The 15,481-nt window shown below is 37.7% G+C and overlaps 1 protein-coding gene across 1 annotated transcript; it reads left to right on the forward strand.

Moving 5' to 3' along the window:
* Positions 1-6,289: 6,289 nt before the first annotated feature.
* On the forward strand, positions 6,290-15,383 carry LOC129953422 (lysine-specific demethylase 5). The gene is made up of 3 exons (XM_056066654.1): positions 6,290-8,336; positions 10,635-12,451; positions 12,535-15,383. The coding sequence occupies exons 1-3, from the start codon at positions 7,325-7,327 to the stop codon at positions 14,902-14,904; spliced, it is 5,199 nt and encodes a 1,732-aa protein (XP_055922629.1). The 5' UTR covers positions 6,290-7,324; the 3' UTR covers positions 14,905-15,383.
* The last annotated feature ends 98 nt before the right edge of the window (positions 15,384-15,481 follow it).

Raw genomic sequence — 15,481 nt, forward strand, 5'->3', positions numbered from 1 at the left:
TTTTGAGCTTGTGAAGGGTTTGAACTATTGTGGAGCGCAAGGTACATTACGACTTTGTTGCTCCGAAAAATTTTATAGTTTAAACTTTTGTGTCAAACAAAAAAGTGGCCTCTTTTGGGCACTAGCAAAGATACAATCACGTCAATTTTACCACCGATAAAACTTGACATTTGGAACATTATGGCGCTCTTAACTCAATTTCAGAAAAAATTGCAATTGCGTCGATATTGCACCGGAGGTGCGATATGTAATCCACGCGACGACTGGTGTTACATTTTGGTGCGCGACGACTGCAGGGTTAAGAGGGCACCAGCACATTCATCATTCACCCTCCTGCATCATTCGTATTCGTACATTTTTCATAATTTCAGTCCCCGTTTTTAACAAAAGCCTTCAACATCAACACCTAAATCCATTTCTGCAATAAGTTTTTCGATATTTTATATTGTGAACTCTTATTATAAAGCGCAGGATTTACAAAAAATATATTTTTGAACACAAATAACTAACAGATGTTTTTTAGAGGTATAAAACTTAAAGTTGGCAACACTATTTTAACTGGCGGCCATTTTATCAACTGTCAAATGATTGATGTCTAATCGTGTAAATTTATTTTGAGAAACATGGTTCTGATCCAACTACATAACGCGGGAATTTTGTTTAGCGGCGAGTCTTACTTTTGGTTGAAAGGATACGTCAATAAACAAAACTACCGTATTTGGGTTTTGACAGATAATAATGCTCAAGTGAATGTTGAGTCACCGTTGGGTGTGTTGGAAAGTCATCGAAAATTAAACGTCTATTTAGACTGTGTCCGAGGCAGACGGGACGGTTATCTTTCAAATAGAGTAAATTTCAAGTCAATTTATAGCATCATCTTTCTGTTTCACTTTAAAGTTATATACCTCTTTAATAAAACACCTTTTATAAATTGTCATATTAAATAAAATGGACGAAACAATGTTTTATAATAAATAAATAAAAGTTAAATATAAGCAACATGAGGTACTCCTTCTTATTTCATTTTAGCAAAATAATTTCATTTAAAATAATTCATTTTGAAACTACTTACTTTGCACAATTTAACTTAACATTTAATTTTTGAATTTTTGAATAATCCCGCCAATTTATTATTTCGCACTACACTAACCGTATACCGAAACCGATAATACCGACCCTCTCAAAATGCTATCGCAACCGACAGTACCGACACTCCCGAAACTCCAACGGTAAATTTTATAAGCAAAGACTATACCTACAAATTTCTATACACAAACATATTTTTGTTGGTTCAATAAACAAAAAAAAAACACTTTAAAACAATGGAATTGTTTACTCAAAGCACTTTTCACTTTTTTTAATATTTTTTGAACACATTGCACATGTTAAATACAATTTTCTATTATTTTTTAAACAATTTTTTTGCGGAGAAAACTAACGAACGAGGCGCACGCACTGATTATAAAAATGAACTGGATAATAAGAGATGGAGAAAGGAAAAGGAAATGATCATGTTTAATCTTGCAAAAACACTGCTCCACAGGGCTGTCGAATTATTTGCACTCCTTTTAGAAATTTCGTAATGGGGTCTACCACGATATCTAGAAATTAATTATCTAGAAAGTAAAAATCTCGAATATGAAAATCTCGAAAACAAAAATCTAGAATGGAAAAAATCTCGAAAACAAAAATCTAGAAAATAAAATCTCGAAATGTCAAAATCTAGAAAAATAAAATCTCGAATGCAAAAATCCAGAAAGTGTGTTTGAATTTTTGAGGCAATGTTTAAAATTCGCGCGAATTTTAAACATTGCCTCAAACCTTCAAACACGCATTCTGGATAACTTACTTCTCCTTAACAAACTTAAAGTTGACAAGTAAAGTTATCAATCATACAATTACACATTGCTATACATGCACCTTTCTTATTGTTTGCAACTATTTTTCTTGCTCAGAAAATAAAATATTGGGTAAACCCGTGGTGGGTAGTACCCGTGACATGATGGTTAGTGCGTTGGACTGTCATGCAAGGAATCTGGGTTCAATACCTGCCTGTGCCACCTTAATTTAAAAAAAAAAATAATTTTCGCGGGTACTGCCTCTTGCGAGAAATTGACAAATCCTTCAAGAGTAATTCTTGTTATGAAAAAGAGCTTTCTCAAACTAGCCGTTCGGATTCGGCCATTAATTGTAGGTCCCTTCCATTCCTGACAACACTACTCGCACACAGGAATGGTTGAGAGTTGTAAGTCACTAGGCCCTGGTTCACAACGGACTGTTGCGCCACCCCATTTGATTTTTGAAACTGATGTATTTGTTTTTTATTGAGTTTTAACTGTAACAAACAAAATTTGGAATTTTTATTTTTTTTTTCGAGATTTTTTTTATCTCGAATTTTTATTTTTTTTCTAGATTTTTTTCTAGATAGAGTCTTTCGAGATTTTTGTTAATTCTGGATTTTTACGGATTCGGGATTTTTGCGTTCTAGATAATTTTTTTTTATTTTCGAGATTTTCGGCATTCGAGATTTTTGGCATTCTAGATTTCGTCATGATCCCTTCGTAATGTCGTACTTCTCGCACAACCAAAGTGTTTTCTGTGTTAGGTATAATAGAAAGATTTTTTTTTAATTTTAACAAAATCTTCAAAATAAAAGAAAACAATAAAATAAACATAGCAATGTCTTGCTGTGAACAAAAAAGATATTTGATTTCAATGATAAAACTGTATCCGAAATGAAAAAGCATAATTGTTTGAACCGGTCGTTTCACCACATCTTCAGTAAAATGGGCGCAACGTTTGCTTTAACGAACACTCACTTTGATAATAAAATTTTATGATTTTAACGTTCTGTTCAATCGTGTACTGCCATGATGATTTGACATAAACAATAGATTTGACAGATGTCACCAAAACAAACTGGCAGCCACGGGCCGTCAAAATCTACTCGTGCCAATTGAAACACTTTTTTTTATTATCGATTTACAAAGGGATTCCAAAACTTTAAGTCTTTCCTTCGTTTTGCTAAGTAACAAATTGCTAATTTTTTATTAAAAACCGAGAATGCAAACATGTCTAAAAATGACAGACGGAACGCGATCAAAGCCAGTGGCCACAAATGGAACGCGACGGTTTTGTTTAAGTTGTAAGTTTTAAGAACGCGATGGTCAAACGTCAAAATAAAAAACAAGTAAGGAATGAGAAAAGGGCTTATTGTTGATGTTGTTAATGTTGCTGTGATGCTTGTTTGACAAACAGATTTGTGAATATGAAATCATGCTTTTCAAACCTGAACCTAAAGGAAAATTTGAGGCAGTGCACAAAAAAAGAATAAATGCAAATTATAAATTAAAAACATTATCTGACCCTTTGAAATTTCATTGATACCCGAGTATTCGTGTGTCAGCCAAGATTTAAATGGAAAGTGATGTTTGACGCATGAACTTACAATTTGTTGGTTTGAATCCGTCAAACACTTATCATGTAACATGTCAGACATGTTCGCGAATGTGTTAAGTGTGAAAGTGAATTCTAGAGAACTTATCACAAACTGACAATGAAAACTATAGCAATAGGTTTTTAAAACCAATACTTAGTACTCTGTTTGTCGCTTGTAATTGTATTACATCTTATGAAATAAACGAAGCGAATGTTCCTTTGTTTTTCAAATCTTAAAAAATATGTAATAAAAACTAAAATGTGGCCTGGTCAAACAGAACGCGACGGTCAAACTGAAGTTGTTGATTTTTACAAAGAACGCTACGGTCAAACGTCACAAGTGAAATAGAAAAAGAGCCTCATCTTCGCTGCTACTGTTAATTTTGTTGCTGCTCACTGTTGACGAAAGACTTAAATTCTTCTCAAAAATTTTTATTATTTGTTGTTTAAATAAAACGCTATAATTTTTTGGATTCATTTGCTGTTGTTTTTTGTCTCAGGCAATTAAAAAGCAAAGATAAAAAGTAGTTTGACCAGGCCTTTAGACACCAATTTTATATGCGATTACTTTAAAGTGTAAACGTAGGGGATGAAAGTGCGAACACAATTTGGATGTGACTTTTGATAATTTGTATATCCAACACATAAACCATTAATTTATGGGAAATAAATTCACCAATAAAAAAAATACTTTTAATTTTCAGGTATAGGTGGCTTTTAATTTGGAAAATAATCAGAGATGGCAGACCAAAATATATATACTAAATCATAGTAGAAAACTACTAGGGTTTTAGGAAATTTGTATTTGGTTGATGTCACAGCCAAGTTTCTTTTTAGAACAAGAATTACTGGATTTTCTAACTTTATATTGTCAAATTAAATAAAATAACTTGTAAAAATCCCTTAAAAGAAGCACTAATACTTATTAATAAGACAATCTAATAGGTATTTTAAATTGTATTCTATTCCTTAGTACACATACCCGAAGTGAAGATAGCTATATCTTTTGGTATCCCTGTCAAACTTATCCGTTTGTGCAGAATGACGATGGAAAATGCACGCTGCTCTATCAAGGTCGGACAAGATCTCACCGATGCATTTGATGTCAAAAAAGGTTTTAGACAAGGAGATGCACTGTCATACGACTTCTTTAATATCGTTCTCTAAAGAATTGTGCAAAACTCAACCGTCAACACTAGAGGCACAGTCTTCCAAAGGTCCATCCAAATACTCGGATACGCAGATGATATTGACATAATTGGAAGATCATATAGCGTGATGTCAATGGAGCGTTTTTAAGCATTGCGACTGAAGCGAAGAAGATGGGTTTAGTGGTCAATGAGGGCAAGACCAAGTATATGCTGTAATCAAAAAAGTACACTGATCAACGATGTGTTGGACAAAACCTCACCATGGACAGCTATAATTTTGAGGTAGTTAAGGACTTTGTCTAGACGAAGAATAACTCTTGCAAATGGCCTAGGTAGCAGAATTAAAGTCCAACGGCTTAGATGGCTGGGTCAAGTAAAGCGAATGGACATCAAAGCTCTAGACCGGAAGGTCTTCGAATCCAATCCCGAAAGACGGCACAGTAGAAGAAGAACGCGACTCAGGTGGCGCACTCAGGTGGGTGAAGACCTCAACCAACTAGGAACCGAGCTGGCTGGAGACGCATTGGTTGTGGCCCAGGTCCACCACGGAGTGTAGCGCCACCTTAAGTAAGTAAGTAAGGTCGTTTTTGGATAAGCTCTGATTTAATTGGTTCTTTAAGTTGTTGGCAACTTATTTGCTACGTCAAGACAAAGTTTTCGTCGGTCAAATTTTTCAAAACACCTACTTTCAACAAAATGATCGTGCAGTGTTATCAAGTATGTATCGTTTACAGAAAATATTCGCAACCATATTTGGTTGTCATGAATCCAGCAATAAAAACTACAATTCGCCAACTTTTTCGAAATTTCGACCTTTCACACACTGAGTTCATACAAACGAGTAATGTTCCAAAATAGAGCCTACTGCACATTGCTTGTCAAATTAATTGTTTTTGATTACATATTTGAAAGCATTTCTAAAATTAAGTAAAATATCATATGAATAAGTTGCGGTTCTGCCAAATGTCAATTTTTCCATTTCAACCACACTAAATGTCAAAAAGTTAATCCAAATCCATCCATAGCTCTTTCACTATGATTACCATAGAGAACCTATATTATCTAGAGTTCCGCTGCTACCCGCCCTGCCTAAAACAAAATAAAATTCCATTTTAGGTACATTTTCAGAAATTTTCTAAAGGTGAAAACATTTGATTGTTGGAAAAAAATGGCGGACTCGGCTACAAAAACAACTTAAAGACAACAACGTACGCATTGCAGTTTTTGGGTGCGTCTGTAACTTCTGCACTATTAATTCTAGTTATTTTTGTAAATTATTGCACTCATTTTTCAATTTTTGAATTCAACGCATGACTTTTTTGAACGGCTGAATTTGCCTATTAGTTTTTTCTCCCACAATTGAGCTAGATGATCACAAATTCCATAACAACTTAATTTATAATGACTTGGTTCCCTAAGAAATACATTGGACAAATAACACTTGCTAAGCCTTGGGGACAAAATCCTTTCGATTTAGCTTGTAGGCCGAAAGTGAACAAATTCATGAAGTCGGGGCTCTAGATAATATAAGTCCCCCATGATGATTACATCTGAATTAAAATCAAAGCAATTCAAAAATATATATTTGCCATCACCCTATACAAAAAAAACTTTCAAAAGCTTTCTCCCTTCCATGTACTAAAATCCCACCATTATAGCAACCTCACTGAACGCACTCACCACTTCACCACGAACATGCGCCATAATTTCATTTACTGTACGAACAAAAATCTTTGAGTGTTTTTCTTTTATTATAAATTTTTATTTGTGGTGTTGTATCGCGACGAAGAATGGAGGAGTGAATTTTTGTGAATAATAATTTTTTTTTATCCACACACAACTTATAACCAAGCAGAGAAAAAAAAGAAAAATTCAAACCCAAAAATGTAAAAAAAATAAACGCCATTTCTAAAAATCTTCTAACATTTTCAAAGTGAATACTACAGAAATAGATAATAACAAATAAAAAGAGAAAAAACCTTTTTTGTAGGTTCTTTACGAAATCACAAAAATCTATTAAAAATTCGTATATTACAATTAACAAAAAAGAAAAAAGAAGAAATATACTAACTTATCGTCATATCTCTCCAGTCCGCGCCTCGGCAAAAAGAGTGCTGCTACTGCTTCTACGATAATAATGTCCCTTTAAACAAAAGAAAAAGTTTTGAAAAACAAAAACCCGACCAAAACGAAATAAAATAATAAAAATAATACAATTGCAATTGTGCACAAAAACTACAAAAATTAATATCAATCTCGATCTCGACACGAGAACGTACTTAGACTTACCTTACGCTTTACCAAAAAAAAAGAAAGAAAAATTTATTAAGAAGTGAATTTTAGGATTTTTTATTCCTCAGCACAGCCCTCAGCTCTCCTCGGTCCACCCGTGCGTCGTCACCCGTGCTGCGGTCTACCTGCTGAGTGTGATTAAATAAAATTACAAAAAAAAATTCTTATGCGAGACGAGTTTTTTTTCACAATTTTCTTCATTTTATTTTTGCCATTTCCAAGGAAAAGTTGGGAAAACATGCACACAGTTTTATGTCGTCGAAGTTATAAAACCAATAATGCACATAATTTGTGAATAAATTGATCAAAACTATCGAGAACTATGTAGAGATAGATAAATAATTATAAGAAACCCAAAAACGAAACTTTAATATTATTTTTCTAAAGCGAAAATATTGTAAAATAAGAAATTAAAAAAAAAAAAGAAAAGAAAACTATTTCCAATGAGAAAAATGTCGACGAAAGCTAACAAAGCAGCAGCAGCAGCGGCAGCAGAAGTTTCATCATCAGCGTCAGCGTCGTCATCAGGAGGCGGAGGTGGTGGTGGAGTCTCATCAGTGGGGGGCTCTCCAACGACAACCAACACAACAACAACAAATGGAACACCACAGAGACGCCTCAGGACCCGAACCTCCCAATCAGCCAGTGGCAGTGATAAAAAGAACAGCGATCGTCTCTCTCAATCGACAAATTCAACGTCGACATCCCAATCGCAATCCCAATCGTCCGATTCGAGTTCGTCCCTTCCAGCTGGTGGTGCTCAAATTACTGGCAATGGTTCGATTTCAGGTCTGGATGACTCGGCAAAGAAAAGAAACCAACAACAACAACAACAATTTGTACGAAGCAAACCCTCTCCACACACCCAGCCGCACTCATCGTCGACCTTCTCCCAGAACAAAAACGAAGAATTCCACTTCGACACACCACGTGAGTGTCCAGTCTTTCGTCCAACAACCGACGAATTCCGAAATCCGCTGGCCTATATCTCGAAAATCCGCCCTATTGCCGAGAAATGTGGCATTGCTAAAATTCTACCGCCAGCCGAATGGCGTCCACCATTTGCTGTCGATGTTGATAAACTCAAATTTACACCTCGCGTTCAGCGTCTCAATGAATTGGAAGCAAAGACACGTGTTAAGTTGAATTTTCTCGACCAGATTGCTAAATTCTGGGAGCTGCAAGGTGCTTCGTTAAAGATTCCAATGGTCGAGCGAAAGGCATTGGATTTGTATTCATTGCATAGAATTGTTCAAGAAGAAGGTGGCATGGAACAAGCAACCAGAGAGAGAAAGTGGGCTAAAGTAGCCAATCGAATGTCATATCCTTCGAGTAAAAGTGTTGGAGCAACTCTCAAGATGCACTATGAGCGATTGCTGCATCCCTACAATGTCTACACGTCGGGCAAGATCATTGATATGAAAATTGAAGAAGACGCAACTGGAACAGATGATTGTAAGTATTATTTATTTTTGTAAAGAATTTGTATGCGTTTAGTTTTATTACGTCATTTTTAAGTTTATTTCATTTCATATTTTGTTTTCTATTAGTATTTAGATTAATACATAATTAAATAGATATAAAATTTCAATTGAAAATACATCAAAGAAAAAGTCTAGTCGGTTTGTGTGTCTTGTTGGCTTGGCTTGTGAAATCAAACATATGGAAATTTTGCATTGAAATTAAGTTCGATAGTGAAAGAAAAATTATGTGTTCCTTGTTGTGATGGATTAGTGGAGAAGGGACCGCACATCAAGCGTCCTATTTCTTTAAGTACTGAAAAACTTTGTTTAGTGTGTTACTTTTATTTTTAATCGTTAACATCATTGTAAGCTTGACAACCGGTGTGGTAGAATGTACTACCAATTCATTTTCGAAAGATGACCTTTTCACTGAGGAAAAAGGGCCTACCAGCTTAATTTATATCACAATATTTGATGCGAGATAGATTCAGTACTGTTCAAGATTGTAGTGTATCCCTAATCGACAAAAAGCAAAGAAACTCGACTATTATTACTAGCTCTAGACTAGATGCCCAGAAACGTAGTTTTTATCATGATATTCAAGAGGTGTACGCATTCGTCTTTGAGGAAGAAGTTTGAATTTTTTTATATCATCTAGAACGGGAATATCAAAACGTCAATTTAAAATCACTTAAACATAACTGCACCCGATTTCAACAAGTTGTACAACACAAGGCCTAGAGAGCCTGGTCTAAGCCATCTTCATTTATAAGCCAATCAATAATAGAATACCTTGATCTTAAGCTGAAGTACACTAGTATTGCCTCTTGTGAGGAATTGACAAATCCTCCAAGAGTAATTCTTGTCATGAAAAGTGCTTTATCAAATTAACTTTTCGGATTCGACATGAAAACTGTAGGTCCTCTCAATCCATGAAATGATTCGTACACAGGAATGATTGAGAGTTGTAAGTCACTAGGCCCTTGTTCTTTGCAGACTATTGTGCCAGTTAATTAATTTTGTTTTTTATATCTTAAGCTTCTGAATGAGCACATCTGTTCATTCTGATGTTTGATACAAAAAAAAACAAATTCATTTAGGTAATAAAGATATTGCACCATTTTGTTTATGGAATTCTTAAATTTTATGAATGAAATAAAATTTATTACCACAAAGCAAAATAAATCATTTCCAGGTTTTGAAAAAACAGTATTGTTTTTATCTTCGTCGTCGTCTGCTGGGCTTCAGTGACCTTAAGCACCTTTTTAAGAAAGAGATCAATGCAGAAAGAAGAAGGTTGCCAAGAAGTGTAGAGTTTGAAACTGACAAAGAGTTGACTCCTTCTTGAAACATCTAACATTGTAAAGGGTGGTTAATTTTTAAGGGCCAGTGTTTATTTTGTATGAAGCACAAATTACTTAGAAAATTATGGTCATTTCTTTTTATTATGATAATATTGGAATTGTGAAATTATGTATGGAACAATATTTAGGCGGCACAGTACCATCCGATGAATAATTTCTTCCCTTAGCTCTTGAATTGTTGCTGGCTTATCGAACGTACACCTTTTCTTCCAAATAACTTCAAGGAAAGAAGTTCAACGGTGTAAATTCACATGATTTTGGCGATCACCATCATCGGAGATAACACTGCTTGTTATCTGTGCGGTAAGTGACACTGTACTGTAGAAACCACATCCATATCTTTCAAGTCTTGCCATACTAAGTTCGTTATCATTTGACGATAGCCATTAACAGTAACCGGCCTTATTGTGGAAAAAGTGCGGCCCGATGATGACGCCAGCCCATGAACTAAATCTCATCAAGCAGTCACTCTTTGTGGGTGCATTGGTTTTTCGACAATTACTCTTGGATAATCATTCGCCCAAACGCGGCAATTCTGTTTATTGACCAATTCATTAAGGTGAAAATGTGCCTCATCACTGAAGATGGTGTTCCACCCTTTAATAGTGTTAGATTTGAAATTCGTGAAAATTCATTGCACTAATTGGATGCTGAGGTTTTTGCCTCGAATTCTTGTCTATGTCCATCTCGAAAGAAGTTGATTTTGGTTCTCCATATTGGTGGGACATAAACTCATTCAATTGTTTCTACGCCTTTTTCCTTCACAGAAATTTGTCTATAAGGGTAATATTGGATTATCTAGTTTTAGGTCTGTCTTTTTAGAATATATTTTATCGCTTTTGGTTTTTTGGTTTATCTCCAATTTTCCACTTATCGTATTCCTCAACTAACTTTTAAGTTTTTCGATTCATTTTGAATTTTTGCAGGTAAAGACTACAAGTCACACGAAATTGTTTCACGCCAGCAAATAACCCCACCAAATGAGACAACAGCTCGCAGATCGAAACGTTTTGCCTTGGGCAAAGGTGCAGTGTGTGGCTTAGGAGCCACTACAACATCTTCAACTACATCATCATCGGTTGTCGGGCATATCGAGACAAAAGAAGATTTCAAACGCAATTTGATGGCAACATTTAATGATATAGCTGCTGGTGGGGCAGGTTCCAAAAAAGCTGCCTCCACTCCCCTTGATATAGTAGATCCTTTGATGAAATACATATGCCACATCTGTAATCGTGGTGATTCGGAGGAGAACATGCTTCTTTGTGATGGATGCGATGATAGCTATCATACATTCTGTTTGATTCCACCGTTGGTATCGATTCCTAAAGGTGAATGGTTGTGTCCTCGGTGTGTTGTGGAGGAGGTGAGCAAGCCAACTGAGGCGTTCGGTTTTGAGCAAGCCGAGCGGGAGTATACTCTGCAGCAATTCGGGGAAATGGCTGATCAGTTCAAGGCGGACTACTTCCGCAAACCGGTGCATATGGTGTCGACGGATTTGGTTGAACGTGAATTCTGGAGGATTGTGTCGTCGATTGATGAGGATGTGACTGTTGAATATGGAGCTGATCTGCACACCATGGATCATGGTTCGGGATTTCCGACAAAGAGTTCTTTGTATCTGCTGCCGAGTGACCAGGAATATGCCGAATCGCCATGGAATTTGAATAACCTTCCTCTGCTCGAGGACTCCATTCTGGGACACATCAATGCCGATATCAGTGGCATGAATGCCCCTTGGATGTATGTGGGAATGTGTTTTGCAGCCTTTTGCTGGCACAATGAAGATCATTGGAGCTATTCCATCAACTATCTGCACTGGGGAGAACCCAAGACTTGGTATGGCGTTCCGGGTTCTTGTGCTGAAGCGTTTGAGGAGACCATGAAGAAAGCAGCCCCTGAATTATTTGCCTCTCAACCCGATTTATTGCATCAATTGGTCACAATAATGAACCCGAATATTCTGATGAACAATGGAGTTCCTGTTTTTCGTACCGATCAAAATGCTGGAGAATTTGTTATCACCTTCCCGAGAGCCTATCACGCGGGATTCAATCAAGGCTATAATTTTGCGGAAGCGGTAAATTTCGCCCCAGCCGATTGGTTGAAAATGGGACGCGAATGCGTCAATCATTACTCGATTCTTCGACGTTTCTGCGTCTTTTCACACGATGAACTGGTCTGCAAAATGGCCCTGGAACCGAACAAACTGACTTTTGGCATTGCAACTGCCTGCTACATCGACATGGCCGAAATGGTGGACTCTGAGAAGAAGCTACGCAAATCTTTGCTGGAATGGGGTGTCACCAGAGCCGAACGCAAAGCTTTCGAGCTGATTCCAGACGATGAACGACACTGTCTGGAGTGCAATACCACTTGCTTCTTGTCGGCGGTATCATGCGAATGCAAAAGTTCGATTGTCTGTTTAAGGCACTACACAGCTTTGTGTTTTTGTGGTGCAGACAAGCACACTCTACAGTATCGCTACACTCTGGATGAGATGCCGCTAATGCTGCAAAAACTGAAGGCAAAGGCGCAGAGTTTCGAAAGGTGGCTATCACGTTGCCGCAATATCATGGACACAAATACCCCGACAGTGGTGACGTTGGCCGAGCTGCAGGAGCTTACGAAGGAAGCCGAATTAAAGAAGTTCCCCAGTTCGATGTTGATTGATCGATTAAACGCTGCTGTCTTGGAAGCAGAGAAGTGTGTGACGGTGATCCAGCAATTAGGAATAAATAAAGTGAGTAGATATTATTTGGTTTTGATTTTTCTTAAAGAACATTTTATTTATTTGTGTCTATTTTATCTTCGTTTTCATAATAGGTTCGAACTCGACTTGATCACTCAATTGATGCCGCTCAATACAAGCTCACCATGGAAGAGCTTGAATTATTTGCACAAGAAATCGACAACCTTTGCTGTATCATCGAAGAAGGTCGCAGTGTCCGGGAGCTGCTGGCTATCGGCAAGGACTTCGTGGCACGTGCAAAAGTAATGCTTGCCAAGCCAACAGATTTGGCAGATGAAAAAACCATTGAAAACCTAATTGACGACGGATGTGTGCTCCGAATCGAGATGCAGGAACTCATTGAACTGGGCAATCGTTTGAAGGCTATCAAATGGATCAAACGCTCAGAGATGCTGCGTAATTCTACCGTTAAGATGACCGCCGCAGAAATCAAGAATCTTTTGCTAGCCGGACAAGATCTGGAGAGTGACCCGGCAGTGGACAAGGAGATGCTAATATTGCAGAAAATTTTGGGACAAATGGACGCATGGGAAAAGATGGCAGCTAAATTTTTCCGTGGTAGTGTACAACACGATTTGCAGGAGATCGAGATGTTCCTGAAGAGCGCCGATGAAATCAATGGACAATTACAGTCGTATGGAGCCCTAAAAGATGCCATCAAGAAGGCTAAAGAATGGCTGAGGTCGGTGGAAGCGCTGCAGGCTAAAGATCATTTCCCTTATTGCCATACACTCGATGAGATTGTGCAACGTGGCAGGAACATTCCCATACAGCTAGAAGAGCTCTTCCGAATGGAGGGACACTTGAAGAGTGCCAAGGAGTGGAAGGATAACACGGCGAAGGCATTCCTTAAGAAGAACACATATTACAGTTTGTTGGAGGTGTTGATGCCACGTGATGAACCAGTTGTCATTGATTCGGATAGTAAAACGCCATTCGAAGCAGATTTCCTGAAGGACATGAACCCAGCTCAAATTGTGGACTCGTTCAAAACCGCCGAGGAAAAGGAAATACGAAACATGCGAGAACTACGACGCTTGAATATGGGAAAGAACCCTCTGAAAGATGACTATTGTGTGTGCAATAGCAAGTTCCATGGTGTGATGTTCAACTGCCAACTGTGCAAGGATTGGTTCCATGAGGATTGTGTTAAAGAGACTTCATCAAAGTCAAGATCCGCCGCAAGCACTCCTACGCTAGTTGGAAGCCCAGCTCCTCCAGCAATGAATGGTATCCATACTAAGCCGAAATTCCTGTGTTCATCATGTGTGCGATCGAAGAGACCTCGTTTAGAGACCATATTGCCATTGTTGGTCTCTCTGCAGAAACTGCCAATTCGTTTGCCAGAAGATGAAGCGCTAAGATGCCTAGCAGAGCGTGCAATGAATTGGCAAGATCGAGCTCAAAAAGCCTTGAGTAGTCCTGAAATCAACGCCGTACTGGAATCCATCACGCAACAGAGAACAAAGCCACGACCTGAAAAACCAATTCGCCGAAACCACCTGCAACCCAGAAAACCAATAGCCCATCCGGAAAAACAGTCTAGCATCTCAGACGGTGAAGATCTCGATCATGAAGACGATGAGGAAGATGATGACGATGATGAGGGCCGGCTGCGCATTGATCTTGATGGCTTTAGCGATGACGAAGACTCCTCGCAGAACCTGCTGGAAGAAGAAAACAGCAAGAATTCCCCCCTCAAATTGACTGACATGGAATGTGAAGCAATGGAAGAACTCATGATGGAAGGTGATCTCCTCGAAGTCTCTCTAGATGTGTCCCAAGAACTGTGGCGCGTCATAAAAGCCTCATATCCACTTGCTTCAGCAGACCTAGCCGCCCGCTATCAACAGACATTCAATTTCCCCTCAGAAGAATCCAACGACAGTCTAGTCCACCAGCATACCAATAACAATTCGAGCAGCAGTAGTGGCAGTGGCGGCGGCGTCAATACTCTCAAGAAACGCCGTTCCTTAGATCCTGCGGCCCTTTGTCCGGTGCCGAGGAAGAAGACAGCCACTCCCAATAAGCTACAGCAAGCAAATAACAAAAAGTCCGTCACCGGACGCCGCTCAGAGCCCATAAAACAGACAATTACAATCTCCACAGAGGACAACACAGAAAACAACACTCCAACGCAGACAAAAGCCGGCAACACCAAAAAACGGAAGCGTGCCACCAACAAGAAGCTCTCACAACGTGCCCAACAAGCACAGCAAGAAGACGACGAGGAGGAATGTCGAGCCGAGAATTGTCACAAGCCAACTGGCCGCGAGGTCGATTGGGTGCAATGCGACGGCGGCTGCAACGAATGGTTCCACATGTACTGTGTTGGCCTGAACCGCAGTCAGATCAAAGCCGACGACGACTACATATGCTTAAGGTGTGCAAAAGCCAATCCATCACCGCAAACCACCAATAAAAACCGAACGCAGACGAGGTAGGCGCTGCCGCTATAAGCAGCTGCTAAAAGCCTACATATAATTTTTCATTTATTTTTACTTTTAACTTTTGTGTGTGTTGTGTTTAAAAAATGCAAAATACAAATAAAACAAAAACCGAAACCAGCATAAGCACATTTTTAAATTTAAAAACTTAAAATTACTTTAATTCAAATTTAAATATTATTTTTTTGTACACAGCTGAAAAATAAAAAATCGAAATCGATGGAGAGAAGAAAACGAGAGAGAGAGGAAAGTAGGGAGAGAGAGTATGCCCAGTTTTTATATAAAAAGAAATAAGCATTCCTCTACTACTCCTACTTTTACTTATATGTGAAATATGTTATTACTTTTAAATTACTTATTTTATAATTCTTTTGTGTAAAAAACAAATATTTTAATGAACAAGAGAATAATATTTCATCATACACAGAGAAATCATTATAAAATAAATGTGTTAATTTATTACAAAAAAAAAACAATTTTTGATTTATTTGTTTTGTTGTTATTCTTTTTAAGTTTTTTTTTCTTTAATTTCTTTCAATCCATCCTTTTTTTGTTTTGTTTTGTTCTTTAAACT

The sequence above is a fragment of the Eupeodes corollae genome, chromosome 1 (assembly GCF_945859685.1).
Source record: "Eupeodes corollae chromosome 1, idEupCoro1.1, whole genome shotgun sequence".
NCBI lineage: Eukaryota > Metazoa > Arthropoda > Insecta > Diptera > Syrphidae > Eupeodes > Eupeodes corollae.